We start from the raw sequence: 21911 nt of genomic DNA on the forward strand, positions 1-21911 counted from the left end.
TATGTTCTTGTCTTCAACAAAGCCCATTGATAGACATAGAAGATGCTCAGTGGATGATGTTGATGGGAGGGAAATAAAGAAGAAATGAGGACCAGTGAAATTTTGTCAGAACTTCTTGAAGTTAAAATCCCCCCCATCACTATCATACCTTGCCCTTGTGGCAGTTTTGTAATCTGTGTAGAAAAGCATCCTCTACTGCCTCCATAGTATATTTCCTCCTTCCTTTCCTTCTGAGGATTACTGGACATTGCTTCTACTCTGCTTTTTCTATGACACACCTATTGTCCAACATCTGTATAGGTTGATCTGAAAAATTTTCTTCCACTCTGGGACTGTCGTGTCCCAAGAAATATATAAGCACTAACTTACCTTGGCATGTTTTATTTTCACATATACTATCTTATGCTAACCATAGAGGAACTTAAAATAGAGTTGAATATTTTTGTCAATGAATAGAAATGAAAAATGAGGTACAAAGACTAACCTAAATTAGGTTAAATGACTAACCTAAATTCACTTAACTGTGTCTGCAAAACTAGTATAAGGCTAGGAGTCTCTAATTTCTGATATCAGGTTCTTCCCACTAGGGCTTTTCCATTGGCTTGCACACTGTAACCACCTGGGCAGCTGTAAAAACTACTACCCCCTGGGTCCTTTGATCCCAAAGATCCTACTGTAATTGGTCTGGGGGTGCACCCTTTACACGGGGAATGTGCACGAGCTCCTCTGGTGGTTCTAAGGAGCAGTCAAGACTGAGACCACTGCATTAGAAGCCGATGATACTGCTTCTTGCATCTAAATGCATTTCTGGAGACACTTGCCCTCACTGCTGGCTCAAAGACTCAAGGAATGAAAGTATCCTAAGGTGAAAGCAAGCACTCCCATGATGCTTCAGGCTGTTTGGTCTGTCCTGATGACAGCAAAGAAACATCAGGAAGCCTCCGCTCACTATTACAGGGTACACTGGTCTGAAGGAATTCTTTTCGTATAACATAAACATTTCCTTATGGGGATCATATTCTGTCATTAAGGTGCTGTTGCCCCACAGCCAGATGTATTGGTTTGTTCTCTGCCAAACTTTTAATTTGCCATTCTGTAGTGATGGACAGAGAATAGTGGATCATCAGTACATTTTCCCATATGATTGTCTATGATTATGAGCAAATCATTGTAATTACTGAAAACGTACTGCACATACTTCAGAGTTTGAATTTAAATCTCAAGTTATACAGAAATTACAATTTTATATCATATTATGGAGGCAATATAATATAGAGGAAAGAACAAATATGGAGTCAGAGGACTTGGTTCAAGTCTTTGGGCCACAGCCCACTTGTACTAATAAATATTAGCCACACTTACTGAGCACTCACTATGCACTAGGCACCATTATAGCGCTTCAACGTTATGATGTACGTTCTGTGATTATTCTCATTTTACAGATGAGAGAACTGGGACATAGAGAGGTTAAGAAACTTATCCAAGGTCACACAGCTAGTAAATTGCAGAGCCAGGATTAAACCCTGGCAATATGTATCCAGAATTTACACTCTTACCAATATATGATATTCCATGTGTGACTTTAGGTAAATTACTTAGCTTCCTTTGGTCTTGGTTTTCTCATGTGTAAAACAGAGTAATAATAATGCCGAGCTCATTGGGTTGATATACAACTCTGCATGACATATACTAGGTGTTCAATAAATATTGGTTGGTAAGTGAATAAAAGGACAATAAGATTGGGATGATTAAAAAAATACAGATTAAGAGGTACAAACTACTATGCATAAAATAAATAAGCTACAAGGATATATTGTACAACACAGGGAATATAGCCAATATTTTATAATAACTATAAGCGGACCGTAACCTTTAAGAATTGTGAATCACTAAGTTGTATGCCTGAAACTTACATAACATTGTACGTCAACTATACCTCAATTAAAAATAAACAAGAAAAACAGTATGGAGTATACTCTGTAAACTGTGTTATACAAGAATAAACTTACTAGTGTTATGGCATACATGACTATATATAGATTTGTGGCACAAAGATATGCAATAGAGTTAATACTCAAAAGCATAATATAGGGCTTCCCTGGTGGCGCAGTGGTTGAGAGTCCGCCTGCTGATGCAGGGGACACGGGTTTGTGCCCCGGTCCGGGAAGATCCCACATGCCGCGGAGCGACTAGGCCCGTGAGCCATGGCCGCTGAGCCTGCACATCCCGCAACGGGAGAGGCCACAATAGTGAAAGGCCCGTGTACCGGGAAAAAAAAAAAAAATCATAATATAACCTTACTCATCACTATTCGTAAAATAAAAAGCTTTTAAAAATATGCACAAGAGTTTAATAATCTTTCCAGTGTTAAAAATATAACTGTAGAAAATGAAGTTATTAGAAGTTCCCTCTTTATTTCTGAGTAGTTAAAGAAGCATTCTATAATCTAACAGCTTCATCTTTCTTATTGCCAGGAAATTAAGCCATTAAAAAAGATAGTATTGGATCTCATCCAGTTGAACTATCCAAAGACAAAGTTGGCCAGCAGCACATGTAAGGTTTACATTTAATTTTTTTAATTAAGTGCTGGTTATTATTGAAGGAAAGCTTTTGAAACATTCTTATGACAAATCTCTGTAGGAAAGAGAGGCAGTGATTGTGAAATCTTGCACCAAGGGCTAGAATCAAAGTCTCTGAAATTCTTCTGGGTTAGAGGTAACCATTACCAGCTATTGCCTTCATAAAGAGAAATGAATTACATACTAGGTTAGTGACAGATGTAGAAACAAGAACCAACTTAAATATTTTGGTGTCAAACTCTTTTGAAGAAGAAACTGTAGCCAGTGATACTTCATTATTACTTCCATTTTAAAATTATTCTTTATTATAAGACAATCATTTTGGAATTTCTTTGTTTGGGCATGTGCTTCTGTTTTTTTCCTAGCAGTTTGGAGTTTCCAAGAGCCTTCATATATTTACACGTTATTCCATAAAGCACCAACCTATAACAATCTGTTTGTTTTTTGGTTGAAGGAGTTGGACGCTGAATCATTCCCTGGAGCATGCCAACTGCCTCTTGACACCACATCTGTTAAGGGTTATCACCTCCTGGAACCCATCTGAGCTCCTCAGAGCCTCTTACATAGCAAGTACTCAAGATGTGTTTGCTGAATTGACTAAGAAGCACTCAATCAAAATCTTTTAAATGAAGTAAACATTCATGTAATCTGGTATCAAAATCAAGAAAACTCTTTTACACTGATGGTGTTGTTAAAGGCTACTCCTTAAAGCACCTTGAACGAGTTATTTTTCTTAATCACTAATCTACGAGTCAGTGAGGAAGATAATGTATAATCACAAAATAACTAATAACCAACATCCTGAAAGAACAAGTAATTTCTTAGAAATTATTGACCTCACATTTTTATATTTATTAAGCTTAGTACTCCTTTTTGCTCTAATTTGTGTCTTAAAACTAGATATGATTTTTTTTTTCTGGGTGATATTTTGTTCTCTTAAAACCAATTAGTAGACTATCACAATGATGAGATGAAACACGATGAGACCACAAATTGAGGCAGTGGTCATGGAGGTGGAGTAGAGGGGAAACATTTGTAATGTTGCAGGAGATAAAATCAATAAGGCTTAATAAGGGAGATAAAGAGGACTAGGAAATGTCTATGATTCTGGCTTGGCAAGTAAATGCAAGAACGGTGATCTACCACTAACCAAGAGAGGTAATGAAGGAGGGAGAATAGGTTTTGGAGCAACATAATGAATTCACTTTGGGACATCTTGGGTATGAGGTGCCTTATTACACAACTGTAAATATGCATTCAGAATTCAGAAGAGAGCCTGGCTAGAGATGAGGCTTTAGGAATTACTGGCATGTGGGCTAATGAAAATCATAGTGATGGATGAGGTCTCTTAAAGAGAGCTGGGCAGAGAATACTGAATGAAGAAGTTATTGCTAAGGAAAGAGGCAGAGGAGCGCTTAGGAAGGTAAGAGGAAAACCATGGATACATGGTGTCTTCTAACTCAAGGAGAGCATATCCAATAGGATTTCAAGTAAGATAAAGACTAAAAAAATGTAATCACTGAATCTGGGAATTCGGAAGTCACTGATAACTTCAGAATGTACCATTTTGCAGGATAGCTGAAGCAAAGTCGTATTTCAGTAAATGTGTGCAGACTGGCTAACCTACTTTGATACAAATAATGAAACAGCACTCTAAAGATTAGATTAAATGGGACCAAAAAGTTGTCCAGCTCTCCTATTCCATCTTTCTAGTTCTTAATGTATGATGGTAACAGATGATTTTTCCTTCGACTGATATAATTGAGCATCCCCAGGTTTTCTTGCTGTCTTTCTACTTAATAATATCTCTGGCTTTGGGGATAATTGTGTTTAGCACCAGAAAGTTTCCTCGTGCTATGAAGGTTTCCTTCTGGGGTAAAGGGCGTAAAGTAAAGCTCAAAAGACCGAGAATTTTGTCTTTTATTCGTCCAATTGCCTATCTTTCCTTTGGGCTTTTAATCAGACTTCAGTCCAGGACTCTTTACAAAAGAGGGACTAAATGAACAGTTGTTGAATGATTAGTATATAGAGCCAACAAAGAAGTTTATCACCCTCAGATTCCAAGTATGTGTCAATTAGTCTTTGAAAGCAAGACAAGCTGAGAATGTTGAGATTAATATACCAACCCCCCTCCCCGCAAAAATAAGACAAGGTTAGATCACCTTACATGGAGTTCTGTAATATTCTGTGGCTTTTGATGTGGCTATTCTAGACCATGTCTTGTAGTAATCATAAAATGAGACTGATTTAATTGATCTGAAAATACAAAATAAGATCAGACAGTGAGTAGCATGAAAGTTTGCTTTTTAAAATTATTTTTATCAGAGCGGACTCTTTCAGATACCTTGTCACAAGACATTAGGCTGATCTGCAAATTCTCACGTAGTTATTTCTAACAAATGAATCTAACATAATTTTCCACGAATACATGCAAATCACAAAAAAAGGTCCATCCAAACCAGTTTTCTATAATAAGTGTAAAATGTGCATCCATGTGTATATTATAAAAAGAAAAATATAGGTTTAAGATAACTGTGCCTTTCGTGACTAACATTGAAAAGAACTTTAAATAAAACATCATAGCTGTACATTTTCTCTTTCTACGATAAACAACTTTCTTAAATTTCTATGCCAAATTTTAGTAAAATCACCTTTATTTTCTTTTTATTATGAGGAGAAATGAAACACCAGAATTGAGATTAGTTTAATCTTTACACAGAATCTGGCCACTTTCAATGAGGGAAAATAAACAACTCTTTTCTAATATTACTGCCAGCACATTTCCTTCCCTGTGCTAATATTACCAAATCCTAATGGGAGAGCGAAGACCGTTACAAAGTATTAAACGGGACCTATGAAACAGTCTCTTACTCTTAAATAACTGCATTTCCAATTTTTTTCTTACAATCTTCTTGAATGCAGAGATTCTCAACACTCCAAAAACAAAACATTACTTTCAGATATTTTTCAGACATGTGAAATCATCTATTAACTGACTTAAACAGATGCTTAAACATCAAACATAAAAGACTTTATGTCTGTTTTAATTTTAAATTCCTAGCTCTTTGGAGGAAGAAGCAAATTTTCAGTTATAATAGGTTATTAGCATTAATTTTTATAGGTACCTTAATATCTGACTCAATTTTGAAATTAATGGGGGCAAGATCTAAATTTGTTAATGCATTCATTTATTTAAATGATAATTACGGACACCTAATTTTAAGACTAACATTTTTCAAGTGTGTTATTGCTTTTGTAATCACACTTAAGTAGAAATCTGAAACTTGGTAAAGATAAATTAATCACTACTATTATTGCTTCCAGAGCTACATGCGTGCTTTATACTACTAAATGATATACTAAACTAACATTAATTTGCCAATGAAATGTTTCAGCATTTGGCAACGGAGGTAACAAAATGAAAGGTTGCATTATATCTCCTGCATGAAAAAGCTTGTGATCAATTTGCTGTCACAGATCACTTAGCAGACAACAATGACCCAAGAGGAAGGAAACTGTCAACATACTGTCTCATGAAAAAAAAAAACACCATCTTCAGGCACAATCGTCTCCATTGTTTTTTGTCTGTTTGACGACGACCCATGACCCTCTCCCTTCCCAATGGTGTCCTGTTCAATTTCAAGCTGTTAGCCTTCAGGGGCTTTCTTTTATTCCCCTAGAATAATTAAAAATATTACTCTAAAAGGTATAACTTTAGTATAGTTTGAATATACAAAACAGAATGCCTCAAACATTTGGGAGTATCTGCACTTTCAATTCTATAAAGGAAATAGCCTCTTAAAATAAGAGAACAGTGACTATTTACTATTATTCAGATAAAATATGAAGGGATGTGTACAGCATAAAAAAATACATGTGTTTATAGTTTCAACCAATAACAGGAATTTATTGAGTATTATTGTTGGCATTATGAATATGAAAAAGTAGAAGACATAATTTTAAACTGAACCTCACCGCTTATTATTATTATGTTGGGAAAATAAGATATATATCTGAACTAGTAAATAGAATAGCTTTATATATTAACATAATAAACTGTTACATCATTTAACATAGACATTTGGAGACTACAATGACAGATACTTCTTTGTCAGTGGCAATAAGCAAAAAAAATTTGGAGGAGGGAGCTGTAACTTTGTTTTGGAGCCATTAGGGAAAGTGTCACCTGGATATGGACCTGGGACAAAGGAAGGAGGCATTTTAGGCCAGGGAATCAGTATTAGCAATAGCTTCGATGGCAAGGAGCATGGTGTGTGCATGCCTACGTACAGAGGATGTTGGGGGAAGAGGTGAGAGTAACAAGATAATTGACTAGAGTAGAGAGTTCCAATTTCAGAGGAATTGGAATTTGATAAAAATAGGTGAAACTAGGCAATGCTGGGTCTTCAAATTTAGGGAGAGAATGGATTAGACTCGATTCAGTAACCTTGATTTATTAGGTGATAGACAGTAATCAGAAGTTCTCAAATAAGGCAAGTAAACTATGAAATCAGTGATTGAGTAAGAGTTTTCTCTGGCATTAGCATGCAGAGAGGATTATGTGAGAGATTAAATGTAGGGGGACCAGTTAGGAAATAAATTCAGTAATGCAGGCAAGAGATTCTGAGAGCTAAAACTCGGGTGGGAGCAAAGATCAGGAAGGGGAGGAGATGAATCTACGAGAATGCTAAAGAATTGACTGAACCAGTTGCCTGATAGGGTGTGAAAAGTGAAGGAATTTGAGGGTCAAATATTCTCCTAAAACCCAGAAGACCACTTAGCTTTGCTATTAATAGAAAGCGTCTAGAGAAACCGAAGTAAAATATGAGTTTAATTTTAAACATGGGTGGTAGGTGATGACCTTCAGGAGTGTGACTGAGAAATTGGGACTGGAAATAAGAAATGTAGGTCAAATCAACACAAAGGTTGATAGATGACGCCATTAGGGAAAACAAACTCCAAAAAGTAAGTAAGTGTTTAGAAAAGAGTGAGCAGAAACCAATTCACAGTTAAGGGGGACCTGTGAAAGAAACCAAAAGGATCATTAAGGGAAGAAGAGAATCATGGCAGCGCTATTTCATGGAAGCAACATCCCAACCATCACCAAAGCCTAATGACTAAATTCTTAAATATCTCTGGATATTTAGTCACGTATTCAACAGTATCATGACCAAGAGCACAGGCTCTGGAATCAGCTGGCCTGGGTTAAAACACTCTGGCACCATTTCTTATTAGCTGTGTGACTCCGGGCACGTAGCCTAACCTCTCCACGTTTCCAGAGATAGAACTTTCTCCAGTGGTGGTTGTGAACGTGCATAAAAACAGCCAAGGAAGCGTTTAGCATCCCTCAGCACTCAGTGTCAGCTGGTCTCCTCAACTGCCTTGGGTAAGTAGCTCATCATTTTCCTCCTGTAAACTCTAAACAGCTTCCTAATTGTTCATCTACCTCAGTCTCTCCCTATTCCAGGTTATCATGCCTCTGCTTGAAAGCCACAGTTGGTAAATAGTTCTATAGGATGACATATAAACAACTTTTAAATAGAACTTGAGGTTCTTCATCATCTGGCCATTTCCAACCTTTTCTCCCGTTATTCATCTCCACATCCAGAGGCTCCGTCACATGGAACTTCCTGGTGATCCTGAGTGTACCAAAATATTACATTTCCATGTCTGTGCAAGCAGTTCTATTAGAGAGTCTTTTGCCTTCTGTGCCTGTCAAAGTCTTACTTATTAAAGTTCAGGTACAATAAAAATAATACAGACATGAAGGTTGTCACAGTGGATATTGAGGTTGCCTCCCCGATAGCTGTTCCATTCTTCTCCCATTCTGTACATGCCCTGTGGTCTGATGGGACTGACCCCACCCCTAGCTCTAAGCCAGTTGAGTGATAACTAGTTTAGGGACAGGAATCTGACCTAAATAGCTCCAATCAGAGTGAAACTTATTCTAGCTTTCTAATACATCTTGATCTCTGAGAGTGTTGATCCCCTTTGTTCTTCTTCAAGATTGCCTTGTTATTCTAAAACCCTTTGCATTTCTAGATACATTTTAGACCACTTGTCAGTTTTCAGAAAAAAATAAGGCTGCTGAGATTTTGACTGAGACTGAATTGAATCTATAATTTGGGAAGAGCTGACACTCTAAGAATATTGAGTCTTTCCCAAGCCACAAACTTTGTATATCTCTATTTCTTTATGTCTTTTAAAATTTCCCTCATATTTTGTGATTTTTCAGTATGGATACCTTATTCATCTTTTGTTACATTTTGATGCTGTTGTAATGGTATTTTTAAAATTTCATTTTCTATGTGTTGATTGCTAGTATATAAAAATATAGTTGATTTTAAAATATTCATCTTGTATCCAGGATCCTTGCTAAATTTACTGATTAATTTTCAAATGTTCAAGCTTTGTATATTCATTTGGATTTTACTACGTATACAGTTGTGTTGTCTGTGAATAAAGATGGTTTACTTTACCCTTTCCACTTTTTATAACTTGTTTTTTTTTCCTTCCCTCATTGCACTGGCTAGGACTCCAGTACAATGTTGGATAGAAATGGTGATAATGGGCATATTTGCATTGTTCCTAAACTCAGGAGAAAAGCACTCAACATTTCACATTTAAGTGTGAAGTTAGCTGTTGGATTTCTGTAGACTCCTTTTATTGAAATAAGGAAATTCTCTTCTATTCTTAGTTTGCTGAGAATTTTTATCATGAATGGGTATTAAATGTGTCTCCTGGATTCACCTAGATAAGTCTATGGTTTTTTTCTCTTTATTTGGTTAACTAGGTGAGTTACAAGGATTGATTTTCAAATTTTAAACCAACCTGGCTTTCCTGAAATAAAGCCCACTTAGTCATGATGTACTATCCCTTTTTATATATTAGTGGGTTCAATTTGCTAATATTTTGGTTAGGATTTATACATTTCAGATTTAAGAGGTACTGACCTATAATTTTCCTTTCTTGTAATGATCTCTGATTTTAGAATCAGAGTTTGGAAGTTTGGTAGCATACTCACTGTCTCTATTTATTGGAAGAGTTTGAATGCCTTTCTAAAAAAGATTTTATTTGAAGTAAATTTAGATTTCTAAAAGAGTTGTAAAGTTAGTTGAATACCTTCAAAATTCAACTTTATTAAAGTGTAATTTACATTCAATAAAATGCATAGGTTGAGTACAGATTGATGAGTTTTAATAAAAGCAGACCCCTGCATAACCATAAGCCCAAACAAGATATAGAATATTTTCATTAGTCCTGAAAGTTCCCTACTGCCCCTTCCCAGTCAATCTCCCTTGACACTTTGGGTAATCACTGATCCAATCTCTATCACCATAGATTAGTTTTGCCTGTCCTAGAACTTCATATACATTGAATTGTACAGCATGTACTCTTTTATAACTCTGGGTTTTTTTTTTTCTCAACATAATGTCTGCATTATTATTCCATGTTGTTGCATGTATCAACAGTTCTATTGCTGAGAGTATTCAATTTATAACTATAACACAATTTATTTATATATTCGACTGTTGAATATATAATGTTCAACTGCTGAATATATAATGTTGATTGTTGATGGACATTTTAGTTGTTTTCAGTTTGGGATATTATGAATAAAGCTCCTATGAACATTTGTGTGCAAGTCTTTTGGTGAATATATACTTTCATTTCTCTAAGATAAATACTTTAGGAGTGGGTTAGAGGGCAGGCGAATGTTTGACATTATAAGAAACTGCTGAACTGTTTTCCAGACTGGCTGTGGGCGTGTCAAATGGTACAACAATGTACACAGCAATGTAGGAGAGCTACAGTGCCTCAATCACAGCCTCATCAATAACTGGGATTGTTAGTTTCAGCCAGTGGTGTGATCTTCCAATCTCTCCCATCTCAGTAAGTCACCGCAGTACCCATCCAGTTCAAACTACAATCTAGTAATAACCCTTGGTTCCACTTTCTCTCATTCCCCACATCAATCAAACTAAGTCTTGAGTCCATCCAATTCATCCACTTATCTCCCTCTCCATATCTATGTCCTCAGCCCTAGCTCATACCACCCCACCTCTCCCCTGGTCTACTAAAATAACCCAATAATTCTTCTCCTTGCTTCCGCCTTAGATCCTTCACAATTGATTCCCTACATCACAGTTAAAGTAGTCCTTTTAAAATGTAAATCTGATTATGTCTTTCCCCTGCTTAAAAGCTGTCCAGCTGTGTCCCGATTCCCACTGAAAGGTTAATGAAATGCAAATTCCTTACCTGGTTTATAAAGCTCTAAGTGATCTGGCCCTGTCTACATCTCTTACTCTATCTCCTACCCATCTCTTCTTTCCCCCTTGCTATGTTCCAGCTGCATTGGCCTTCTTTCGGAGCCTCTAACACACCACTCTCACATCCAATTTAGAATCAATACCCTAGCTACTCCCTCTGCCCTGAATCTCACTGTACCTGTTAAAACATCACTCTCTCCCAACTTTTCACCCCCTTTTTTTCCCTTTCATTGTCACGAATCTCGATTTTTCAAGATAACACCATTTACAAGTTTATCTCCCCATGGCTCTCGAGTTGTTTCTGACTAAAGTTATAGTTAAAGTCTTTCTCCCAGACCCCAGATTTTATAATCCTGTGATCAGTGCTGGATCCTTATGGTGCCATCTGGTTACCTTGCTGCCTGTCTGATGAGGGACTCATTGCCCCAGACAAAGAACCAAAGGGCCAAAGTTTTCTCCCTGTAATGGGATTTGCCCTTCCTCCTGCTCCTGCCTGAGACAGACCCCACCACTGCTACTGGCTGGTCTTCATCTGAGTGCTAGGGGACAGACAAGGTCAACGTTCTTCCTGTCAGGTCCCAATTAATCATTCTGTCGGTTTTTCTGGGTCTTCTAATTCTGAGCTTCTAACACTTCCAGGCACAGAGCCCCTTGACATAACATTGTCTCACATTCTGGGACAGAGCCCCGATCTGAGGGTTCCTTTTGATTTCAGTCCTTTGGAAACATTTTACTATTATTAATCCACTAAGAGGATCCTTGTTTTGGAGCATGTATAGTATAAAACCAAGACAGATCAAGTATTATGTCAACACTAGTAAGCTGGCTGTTTTCTGCATCTGATTAACTATCAAAATAAGGCTGATGGAAATGCTAGAGAAGCTGAATGCTGCAGAACCTACACCTTGTCCAGGTGTTCAAGGCTGAATTGATGTCACATTGTCAGGTGGTCTCCCAAGTGTACAATGGCTTTAGCCCTAACTCTCACCATTTTCCTCCAGGACTTTATCGTCTCCTAAATTGCTTGGATTTTTGTGATCTATAATGGTTGGATCTATGATGTAGACAACATTTTTTTTTCCTTTTCAGAAATAAAAACTAAAAGAATAGGCAACTAACATAGTTACATCAATTTTAATTCAATAGACTAGAAAGAATTCAAGATTCTCCATATTCTTCCTGAAAACATCATTTTTAAAAGGTATTGGAAGGGAAAATATATTTAAATGAAAAATAATTTTTCTAAGTTAAAAAAATGAAAATACAATTATGATAGAAAACACAGGTTAAATCAATAGTTCTTTTAGTGTATAAATTGGCCAAAAATTGTATAAAGAAAAACTTACCTGTTAAATTTATCTGGCTCTTTAGGTGACTCAGAACTGTCATCTTTTGCTGTAAAGAAAAATATGAAAAGATTCTGGTTTACTCGGAAGACTGAATATATGGCCTTATGTGCATTCTTTCCAAAGCCTCAATAAGATGGTAAGAAAGGAATAAAAATAAAGTATAAAACCTCAAGGAGTGCAAAAGAAAGATGGCAAGAAAAATTTTCAAGATGGAAAGCAGATGTCAAGTGGTAACTATCTTAACAGGCCATAGAAACTTGAAACCTAACGACCTGATGAGGGGAGGCCAATAAAAAGCAAGCAGATTTACACTTCAGAACTTGAGAAACACTCAGGAATTGGAGGTACCAGAGACCTCTGAAAACTGCCAGGTATAGCATGGACCCCAAAGACATAGCCTTCATCCTATGCAACCAGAAGACCACCACTGCCCAGGCAGGAGGGAGTATGTCTAATTCTGGAGAAACTGAACCAGAGAGATTCAGGAGATAGCAGAACAAGAGTATGGTAAGCAACTGAAGGCAGGGAATAAATCAAATAAATCGTATTGGATAAGAAAGTTTCCTTATTCTCACTCTCTGTCCAGCTCCTAGAGTGTAAGTAGTTAACATCTCTCTCTTCAGGCATAAGACTGGAGGATGTGTCTCAAAAAAATAGTCAAGCCTAGCTAAAGGTAAGGTCAGGTCCCCACTGAATAACCCTATAATGAAACAAAACCATCAACAAGTCCAATCTGTATCCAAAATTTCCAACCTTTTCAATGAATGATTTTCATTCATCGTGTGTCCATCATACATCTTTGACTATCAAAGATCAGTAGATATCTGAGTAAAGTCATTATCATGAAGGATGACAACCAAAACAAATAAGCAGGAAGAAAATAGGAACTAGGAACATACTTTTCTGGACATTTTCCAGAATACAGAACAGAAAAACAAAGAGATGGATAATAGGAGAAAATAGATTTTAAAAAATCAGAGTAACAGATCAGTAGATCCCACGTCTAAATCTTTGGAGATTTAGAAGAGAGAACAGGGAAACTGGAGGGGACAGGTATTATAAAAGAAATCATATAAGAAAGAAGTCCAGAACTAAAGAATTAGAGTTTGAGATTTAAACAGCCTATGAAATGCCCTACATGATGAATGAGGAGGAAAAACATTTTCAGACTAAAGTTTAACCAAATTATGAACATATGAGAGTGGAAAAAATACATTTTTAGGCATGTGAAGTAATAAAAGATTTAGCTTTCATGTACTTGGAAGCTCCTGGAGGAAGTGTTCCAACAAAATGAAGGAGCAAACCAACCAAGAGGAAAAGGAGGGATCAAGCAAGAGCTCCAATCCAAGAGGCAGACCAAAAGGTCACTCCAGGATCCCTACGAGAGAACTGCCAATTCAGAAAAGGAGGAGGCGCATGAGTGCCTCAGCAAAGACGTCTTCCAGGGGAAAAAATGAAACTGACTGAATACCTGGTGTGTGTGTTTTGTTTGTTTGTTTGTTTGTCTTTACAGCTCTGCCAGAAAGCTTAGGGGAAAAATAAATGGTAGATATTTTTAAAAAGAACAAATAAAAATCCAGAAAACAAAAACAAGGGAATGAAAAAACAGGCCATTTGTACAAGAAAAATAATCATTCGTGGCTCACCTATGACGAATATTTACTAAGTCATATCAATGTAAACGAACAATACTAGGAGAATGGGGGAGAGAAAACGTGAGTGGAAATGGCACATAAAAACTAAATCTTTATCTCTCAGAAGAAGCCCATAAGTAATATCTAAACTGAAAACCCCAGAAATTTAGTACAGAATAAATTTAGAAATATAGTGGTGAATTCCAAAAGAAACAGATAAACGTGTTGAAAGCTGTTGGTACCTTGTCGGGGTGGGGACGGCTCTCAGCCATGGAAGGTGTGGCTTCCAAGGTCTGCTGTATTTCCTTAAAAACCGATTGGTGTTATCTGTCCTTTAAAGCTATGCACAAATATTTCTTTGATAGAAAATAAATACTTAACATCTTTAGCAGAGACTTTGCTGAAAAGTTCCTGGAACATCTGGTGCAGTGAAATACAAAAAAGGACAAAAGAGGTCTGTAACTCCAGCAAACAGATTCATACAGGCCATCCTGTTAAAGTCAGGTTTTCCACATCTCCTGACATCTGTAGACAGCAGAATATCTGGAGTAATACTGTAATCATCAACAACAAAACTGGCTCTGAATGATGGTGCTAAAGCTCATGTTCTTTAATGAGAAGCTACTGGACTAAATTTCTCTTTCTCCTGACATCAAGAATCTTTTCCAAAGGAAAGGGTATTCCTACACCTAACAACCAGTACTCCCTTTAAGAGAAAAAAAACCCAACACCTGAAATCCTACGAGACATCACCTGCTTCAATTGTAGAAACAAGTTCCTCTAAAATTGTTCTATTGTTAAGAGAACTTAAAAAAAAAAAGTGAACAAATTGAGAACTTAAATTGAAGAAGAATCAAATGCTTATCACAACATCTTCCTAATTGCAAGGAGGATGGGATGGGTTTGCACAATCATCAGGGATTTTTAAAAGTACCTAATGTGAATTAGTTGTATAATCTCCCTAATATTTTTATAATTCTTCTCTATTCTTGTATTTTGACTGTCATAATATCTGTCAGTAATTATATTATAGTTTGTTTTTTTTTTTTTGCAGTACACGGGCCTCTCACTGTTGTGGCCTCTCCCGTTGCAGAGCACAGGCTCCGGACGCGCAGGCTCAGCGGCCATGGCTCACGGGCCTAGCCTGTCCCAGGCAGTCTGGTATGTGTGAGCACCCAAACTATAAGTAAGGGAGTCAGGGTCCAGACCACAAGGAGAAGAGGCTTGCAGGACATGGGAAGGTCATCAGGACCTCCACCAATCGTTTTTTTTTTTTTTTTTTGTCTGTGTTGGGTCTTCACTGCTGCACACAGGGTTCCTCTAGTTGTGGTGAGTGGGGGCTTATTCTTCATTGTGCTGCATGTGCTTCTCATTGCGGTGGCTTCTCTTGTTGCGGAGCACGGGCTCTAGGAGTGTGGGCTTCAGTAGTTGTGGCACGTGGGCTCTAGAGTGCAGGCTCAGTAGTTGTGTCACATGGGCTTAGTTGCTCCGCCGCATGTGGGATCTTCCCGGACCAGGGATCGAACCCATGTCCCCTGCATTGGCTGGCAGATTCCTAACCACTGTGCCACTAGGGAAGTCCCCACCAATCGGGTTTGAACTCAGAGTTTGTGCATTCTTGTCAACACGCCAAGGAAAAGGCTGGTATTCCAGAGAAGGGCCCACCTAACCAGAGTCAGGCAAGTTATCATTTTGCACATGCTTGGTAGAAGGGCACTTGCTATTCACATTAAGCTTGTGTTCAAATAGCTTCCTAAGAATTTTTCATAGACTAAAGGTCTGCTATGAAGTCAGGTCTCTTCTCTTCAGTACTTGGAAATTTTAATTCTTTGATCCCACATGAATGACTTTATGTTCACCTCATTAAATTGGAGGCACGGGGCGGGGGGTCGGGGGTGGGGAGGGCGGCAGGGGGAATGCCCAGGGTGGATCTCTGGCCCTGCAGCTTGCTGTGTGTGGCCTTGGGCTAATCCCTTCATCACCATCCCCAGCTGCCTCAGGGGAAGAGGCTAGGATCAGATGAATAAATGTATGTGAAAGCATTCTGTAAACTATGAAGTAAAATCAGGATCTAAATGTATGGGGTTTTTTTTGCGGTACGCGGGCCTCTCCCGCTGCGGAGCACAGGCTCCGGACGCACAGGCTCAGCAGTCATGGCTCACGGGCCCAGCCGCTCCGCAGCACGTGGGATCCTCCCGGACCAGGGCACGAACCCGCGTCCCCTGCGTCGGCAGGCGGACTCTCAACCACTGCGCCACCAGGGAAGCCCTTTATGTGTATTTTTTCATTCATTCAATCTACAAATTTTTATTCAATACTTATAGCCAGAGACTGCTACCTGGGCACTGAGGATATTGCTGTAGCCGAAAATTAATGCCTACGGATATGATACAATTACCTGCCTCTTGAGTTTCTCATGTATACAAGTAACTATCTGTTCCACTTTTGTGTTATCCAAAAATGGGATAATTTCTCCTTTGCATTTTCCAGACCTTCTTATTAATATATTAAACATACATGAAAGCTGATTCTTGCAGCACTGTAGTGGAGACCTTTTCTTTTCAAAGTTGTTACAGGAAATTAATTCTCATTGGATGCAGTTTTTCACAGAAAACCACATGGTACTATGCTACCATCTAATTTAGAGTGAACACATTTTTCCGCACTTCATTTCCCACCACAGCAGCTGCCTCTGCTGTATCACGGCACTCTTTCCCTAGGAAGCACAGAAAATCATTTTCTTCCTGGCACTATAGGTACCACTCCAGTCCTGCTGTGATGGCAGGCAAGCTGAAAACGATTTGCTGTCTTGGATTCCCACATATTTCACCAACACAAATAAAGCATATAGTGAAAACCTACCAAAGCACTATTTGCTTTGTCACTCATTTGTTGGGTGATTTGGCAACGTGGACAGCTTTCCTGTCTGGTTTGTTGGCAAAGCAGGAGGACTGAAAGGAGTGAAGGGTGATGTCAACCTGAGAGAAAAGAAGAAAAGGAAGGGCCAACTTGTCTTGCAGTTTCTTCTCATCCTTCTCTCTGCAGGGCAAAACCAAAGTCATTTACCACAGAAAATTCTTTAAAACCAGTTTTAGAATTTGCATTCACCAGAATATGGACATAGCTTTGTACAGAATATTTCTGTGTAATGACAGTATTGTAGTGCATGACAGAAGGGATACATGTCATTCATTTGCTCATTCCACAAACACTTCCTGAGTGCAGAGGACACGGGGGGGGGATGCTACAGTATTCTGGTTGGTCAGAAATATGATCAGGGTGAAGCGGTACCATTCCTCTGTGGACAAACCAGCCTCAAAACTGTCAGGGAATTTTGAGGAACTCTGCGACAATCATGACATATTTGAAGATACTGGAAAAAATGCCTGATCAATATTGCATCTGACCCAGATGCCCTGTGGAGGAGGACTTGAACTTGGCCACAAACTGGACAGACCTGACTAATGGGCTGGCAGGTCCTAGAAGGGGATGGAAGAAGAGATCGTGGACATCTAACGGAGAGAAAAAGCACGAGAGACATCAGTTTGGCAGAGTGAGTCTGAACAGCAAGTCCTGCTGATTGGGGAGCTAATAATGCCAGTTACTGTGTGAGGCTGCTGTGCACTGCTGAAAGGAGGGGCAGAATGTAAAGGAAAGAGCTATGTCACTAGGATCCCAACCTTCACTTGTGGCAAACACCCCTGGGCATAAGGAGCCAACAGCATTGCTCTGCTAACTGCAGAGAGAGCACAGGAGCAGTAGAGGCGATGGAATTAAGAGTCAAGAAAAGGTTCCTGGCAGGATGAGAGGGAGCAGACCAACGGTATCAGGAAAACATTGGTCAATAGAGCAGAAAGAGTGAAAAGGCTCACATGTCATTTCCACATGGATTCTTTGAAGGAATACCTGGAGGAAGAACTCTCCAGAAAGAAAAATGCTGAAAGCTTTCCTAATCAAGGGGAAAGGAGTCCCAGATCAGTAAGATCTGGGGGGTGCTAAAGGTGAAGTCTGAAAAATATCCATTACAGATCAGAGAGTTAAAACTGGTGTCATATCTTTATGATGGGTAGACTAGTTTTGATCAGCACCATTCACCCATATGACCATTACTTTTATTTATTTATTTTTGCAGTACGTGGGCCTCTCACTGTTGTGGCCTCTCCCGTTGCGGAGCACAAGCTCCAGACCTGCAGGCTCAGCGGCCATGGCTCACAGGCCCAGCCACTCCACGGCATGTGGGATCCCCCCAGACCGGGGCACGAACCCATGTCCCCTGCATTGGCAGGCAGACCCTCAACCACTGCGCCACCAGGGAGGCCTGACCATTACTTTTAAAGATACTAAGCCTATGATTTTTGGTAATCTTTTAAAAAGGACCACACTAAACCAGCCAGAGAAAGACAAATATCTTATGATATTGCTTATATGTTGAATCTAAAAAAAATGATAGAAATGAACTTACATACAAAACAGAAATAGACCCACAGACATAGAAAACAAACTTATGGTTACCAAAGGGGAAAGGGGGCGGGCAGGGGTAAATTAGGAGTTTGGAATTAATATGTACACACTACTATATATAAAACAGACAACAAGGACCTACTGTATAGCACAGGGAACTCTACTCAATATTTTGTAATAACCTATAAGGGAAAAGAATCTGAAAAAACAGATATATAAAATAGATATATATGTATGTATAACTGAATCACTTTGCTGTACACCTGAAACTAACACAACATTGTAAATCAACTATTCTTCAATTAGGAAAAAAAGGGATCACACTGATGGATTTGAAAAAGAGGTACAGTAGGAGAGATCTTAGTATGACTTCATTACTGAAAATGGATACAGAAAATATTGCTGGGTACAAGTTACTTGCTAGATCATTTACTTGGTATAAATAATAACTGGCAAATAACAATAAGTAGGCACTTCTTACATTGTAATGGCTGGTGGAAACGTCTTCGAATTATTTGCCTGTACAGAGTTTCATCTTTATTCAGTATATGGGCTGCTTCCAAATTCACTGGATTTTCTAGCACTGGATTAGAAAGCATAACCTATAGGAAAACATATAGAACATAGAGTTTTTAAAGTAACTTTTTTCTTAGAGCAAAAAGACAAACCAATACATACAACATTCAAGAAGCATTCATTAAATGCCTACAATGTATCCACCTGGAGATAGAGACAAAGACAAAAGAGACATGGTCCCTACTCTCAAGAAACACTTGATCTATCTTGGTTTTATACTGTACATTCATGAGCCAAACATTAGGATCAAAGCAAGTTACAAGTTCCTTCCTGTAACTTATTTCTTCCTATCACATAAATTTAAATTGATTTTTTATGGTAAGGGAAGTAAACATTAGAAAACATTGAAACATTTCCATTAAAAATACATTACATTTTAACATGAGATCATATTTAGATCGTGAATAAACAAACACATGTATTAAAAACTTGCATGCAATTCAATATCCCTCCAGATCACTGAATACTTAACTTGGTATCTGTAGTAGTTTTCTATTGCTGCTATAACAAATTACCACAAATTTAGCAACTAAATCAACACAAATTTATTATCTCACATTTCTACAAGTAGGAAGTCAAGGTTGATTGGGCTGGTTTTTCTCTTCCAGACTGAACAAGACTGAAATCAAGTCGTCGATTGGCTGGGCTCTTACCAGAGGCTCTGGGAAGAACATGCCTCCCAACTCATTCAGGCTGTCTATTCGCTGAATTCAGTTCCTGACTTCAGTATTTGTAAGACTGAGTTTCCCGTTTCTTTCCTGGTGATTAACTGGGGGCTACCCTCAACCCTGAGATGTCTCTCGCCAGTCCTTACACTTGGACCCCTACGTGTCAGAGGCAAAGGTGTGAAAAATCCTTCTCGTGTTTGCTCCCCTCCTGTCATATCCTTTCTCCGTCTTTACTGTATTTCTCTGAGTGACTCTTCTGTCTTCCTTTTCTGTTGTTAAGAGCTCATGGGATTACTTTGGGCCCCCTGCATATTTCAGGAATAACCTTTCTATTTTAAGGTGAGCTGATTAGTAACCATAGTTCCATCTGCAAAGTTCCTTCACACCTAGATTAGTGTTTGACTGAGTAACCAGAGAATGGGAGTCTTGGGGGACATCTTCAAAATTCTGCCTTCAATAGTATTTGCACATCTGGACGAAATAGGTGACCAGTAGTAACTAAAACTTAATAGTTCTGCTAGACCATGGTCTTGTTTATCTGGCATCTCAAAATTAATATTAGCCCAAATTTGAAAAATTTATTCAATAATTCAGTATACTGAATCTTACGTTATAACATACAAATTAGATAATAAAATATAGCCAAAAGAACAACTACCAGAATGTCTTAAGTGTAGATACAGGTCAGAGTGGATTACTGTGGCTTAAGAGTCATGGAAATGATAGCAATCTTTCACTAATAAAAGCAGTAATCTGACATCTGATATTTCAAATCCAACAAGAATTTTCTGCTGTTTTTTTTTTTCTATTTGGAAAACACATTGGGCTATATTTCTCAGAATATTATAATTGCTTAAATAAGGATTGCACTATATCTTTCAAAGTGGGTGGGAAGCAGATGAAACTTTTCTTCAAGAGCGAGCTTTTGCTCTTTGGCTGGAGAGATAATCTTACTCAGAGAGGCACATCTGGTAAAGTTTATTCAATAGTCTTTGCATTGACCACTGTGCCTAAGACCTTTTCATATAATATATACACAAGCTATTAAGTATATTTAATGATTTTTTAAGAACTAGAATGTAAGGAATAATTAAAATATACAAATCAGACACCCTGCTAAAATAGTAAAAAAATAAAATAACAGTCCAACTTTTAAAGTCACCATGTGATTGTATGAAATAATATAAAAAGCCATCTGGAGGATAAATACAAACATCTGAAGCATCAATAAACAACTGTACCAGTGGGTACATTTTGTAATATCCAATTAGTTATAGCCCATGAAACTGGAATTTCTTCTGTGGATGAGTGTTGGTACTTACTTTTTCATTGTATATGGAAGTACAAGTTTTCAAAGAAATCAAGATTATAAAAATTTTAGGAGGAGATGATTAGCATATTTAGACTTTAAAGTATTTTAAACACCATTTCAAGTACCACCCCCTTGTATAACAATGTGATAATTATAAATGTGTCTCACCTGTAATTCAAAAGGTAGTAGTCAGAAAGCAATCTAAATTTAAATTACTTAAATAAAATGAAAAACTCAGTTCCTCAGTTACAGTAGCCACATTTCAAGTGCTCAGTAGAACATGAGACTAGAGGCTACTATATCGGACAGCACAGATATTGAACATTTCCGTAAGCACGGAAAGTTCTATTGGGCAGCACTGACCTTCAAAGTACTATTAAATAGCCATTAAAATATTAATTGTAGCAATCTGGAATTACTTGAGATAAAATGTTAAGTGAAAAAGAAATAGGCTATATAATTTGAACATATATACCATCATTGCAACGATGTAAAAATTCAGATTTGTTGCTTCAATCATGTTACTTAGTACCTATCACACAAATTAGACTTGTTTCCTGACCTCAGGGAGCTTACAGTCCAACAGGGGAAGACAGATAAGGAAACAGTATATGTATTAGAGCATTATAGCACTCTCATAGAGATTTGCTTAGGGTACCACTTTGCAAAGAAAACCTCCTTCCCGCCAAAACCAAAGCCATCAATTTCACCTAGGAAAGGAAATCAGGAAAGGCATTGCAGAGGAGGGCTCTATTGACCCGACTCTTACAATGTGAGCAGCTGCTTGCTGAACAGACTGAGAAAGAGGGAATAAAATGGGCTGCTAGTCAGATGCGGAACTGGACTGAGCACTTTTTAAAGTGCAAGACTGACTTAGGTTTGTAACTTTAGAGTTTAGAACTCTATAAATGCTTTTTAACATGAATTGAACCAAGCACTGTGAGTGGAAAAAAAAAAAAAAAGAAGATATCAATATTTCAATAGGAGCGGGATCCCACAGTGTGTTTGGGAGAGTTAAAGCCGAGGTGTGAGAAGTAGATCATCATTTGTCAGGCAACAGAA

At 38.0% G+C, this 21911-nt stretch overlaps 1 protein-coding gene across 1 annotated transcript in view; it reads right to left on the reverse strand.

The window, feature by feature from the left end:
* UBE2U (ubiquitin conjugating enzyme E2 U) overlaps positions 1-21911 on the reverse strand; it is a 38940-nt gene that overhangs the window by 1951 nt on the left and 15078 nt on the right. Inside the window, exons 5-7 of the mRNA XM_060142552.1 lie at positions 18775-18895; positions 12196-12244; positions 4747-4835 (exon numbers count right to left, since the gene is read on the reverse strand). Coding sequence (XP_059998535.1) covers positions 4747-4835; positions 12196-12244; positions 18775-18895 — 259 coding nt within the window. The remainder of the gene's footprint in view (positions 1-4746; positions 4836-12195; positions 12245-18774; positions 18896-21911) is intronic.

Source organism: Lagenorhynchus albirostris, chromosome 2, assembly GCF_949774975.1.
Source record: "Lagenorhynchus albirostris chromosome 2, mLagAlb1.1, whole genome shotgun sequence".
NCBI lineage: Eukaryota > Metazoa > Chordata > Mammalia > Artiodactyla > Delphinidae > Lagenorhynchus > Lagenorhynchus albirostris.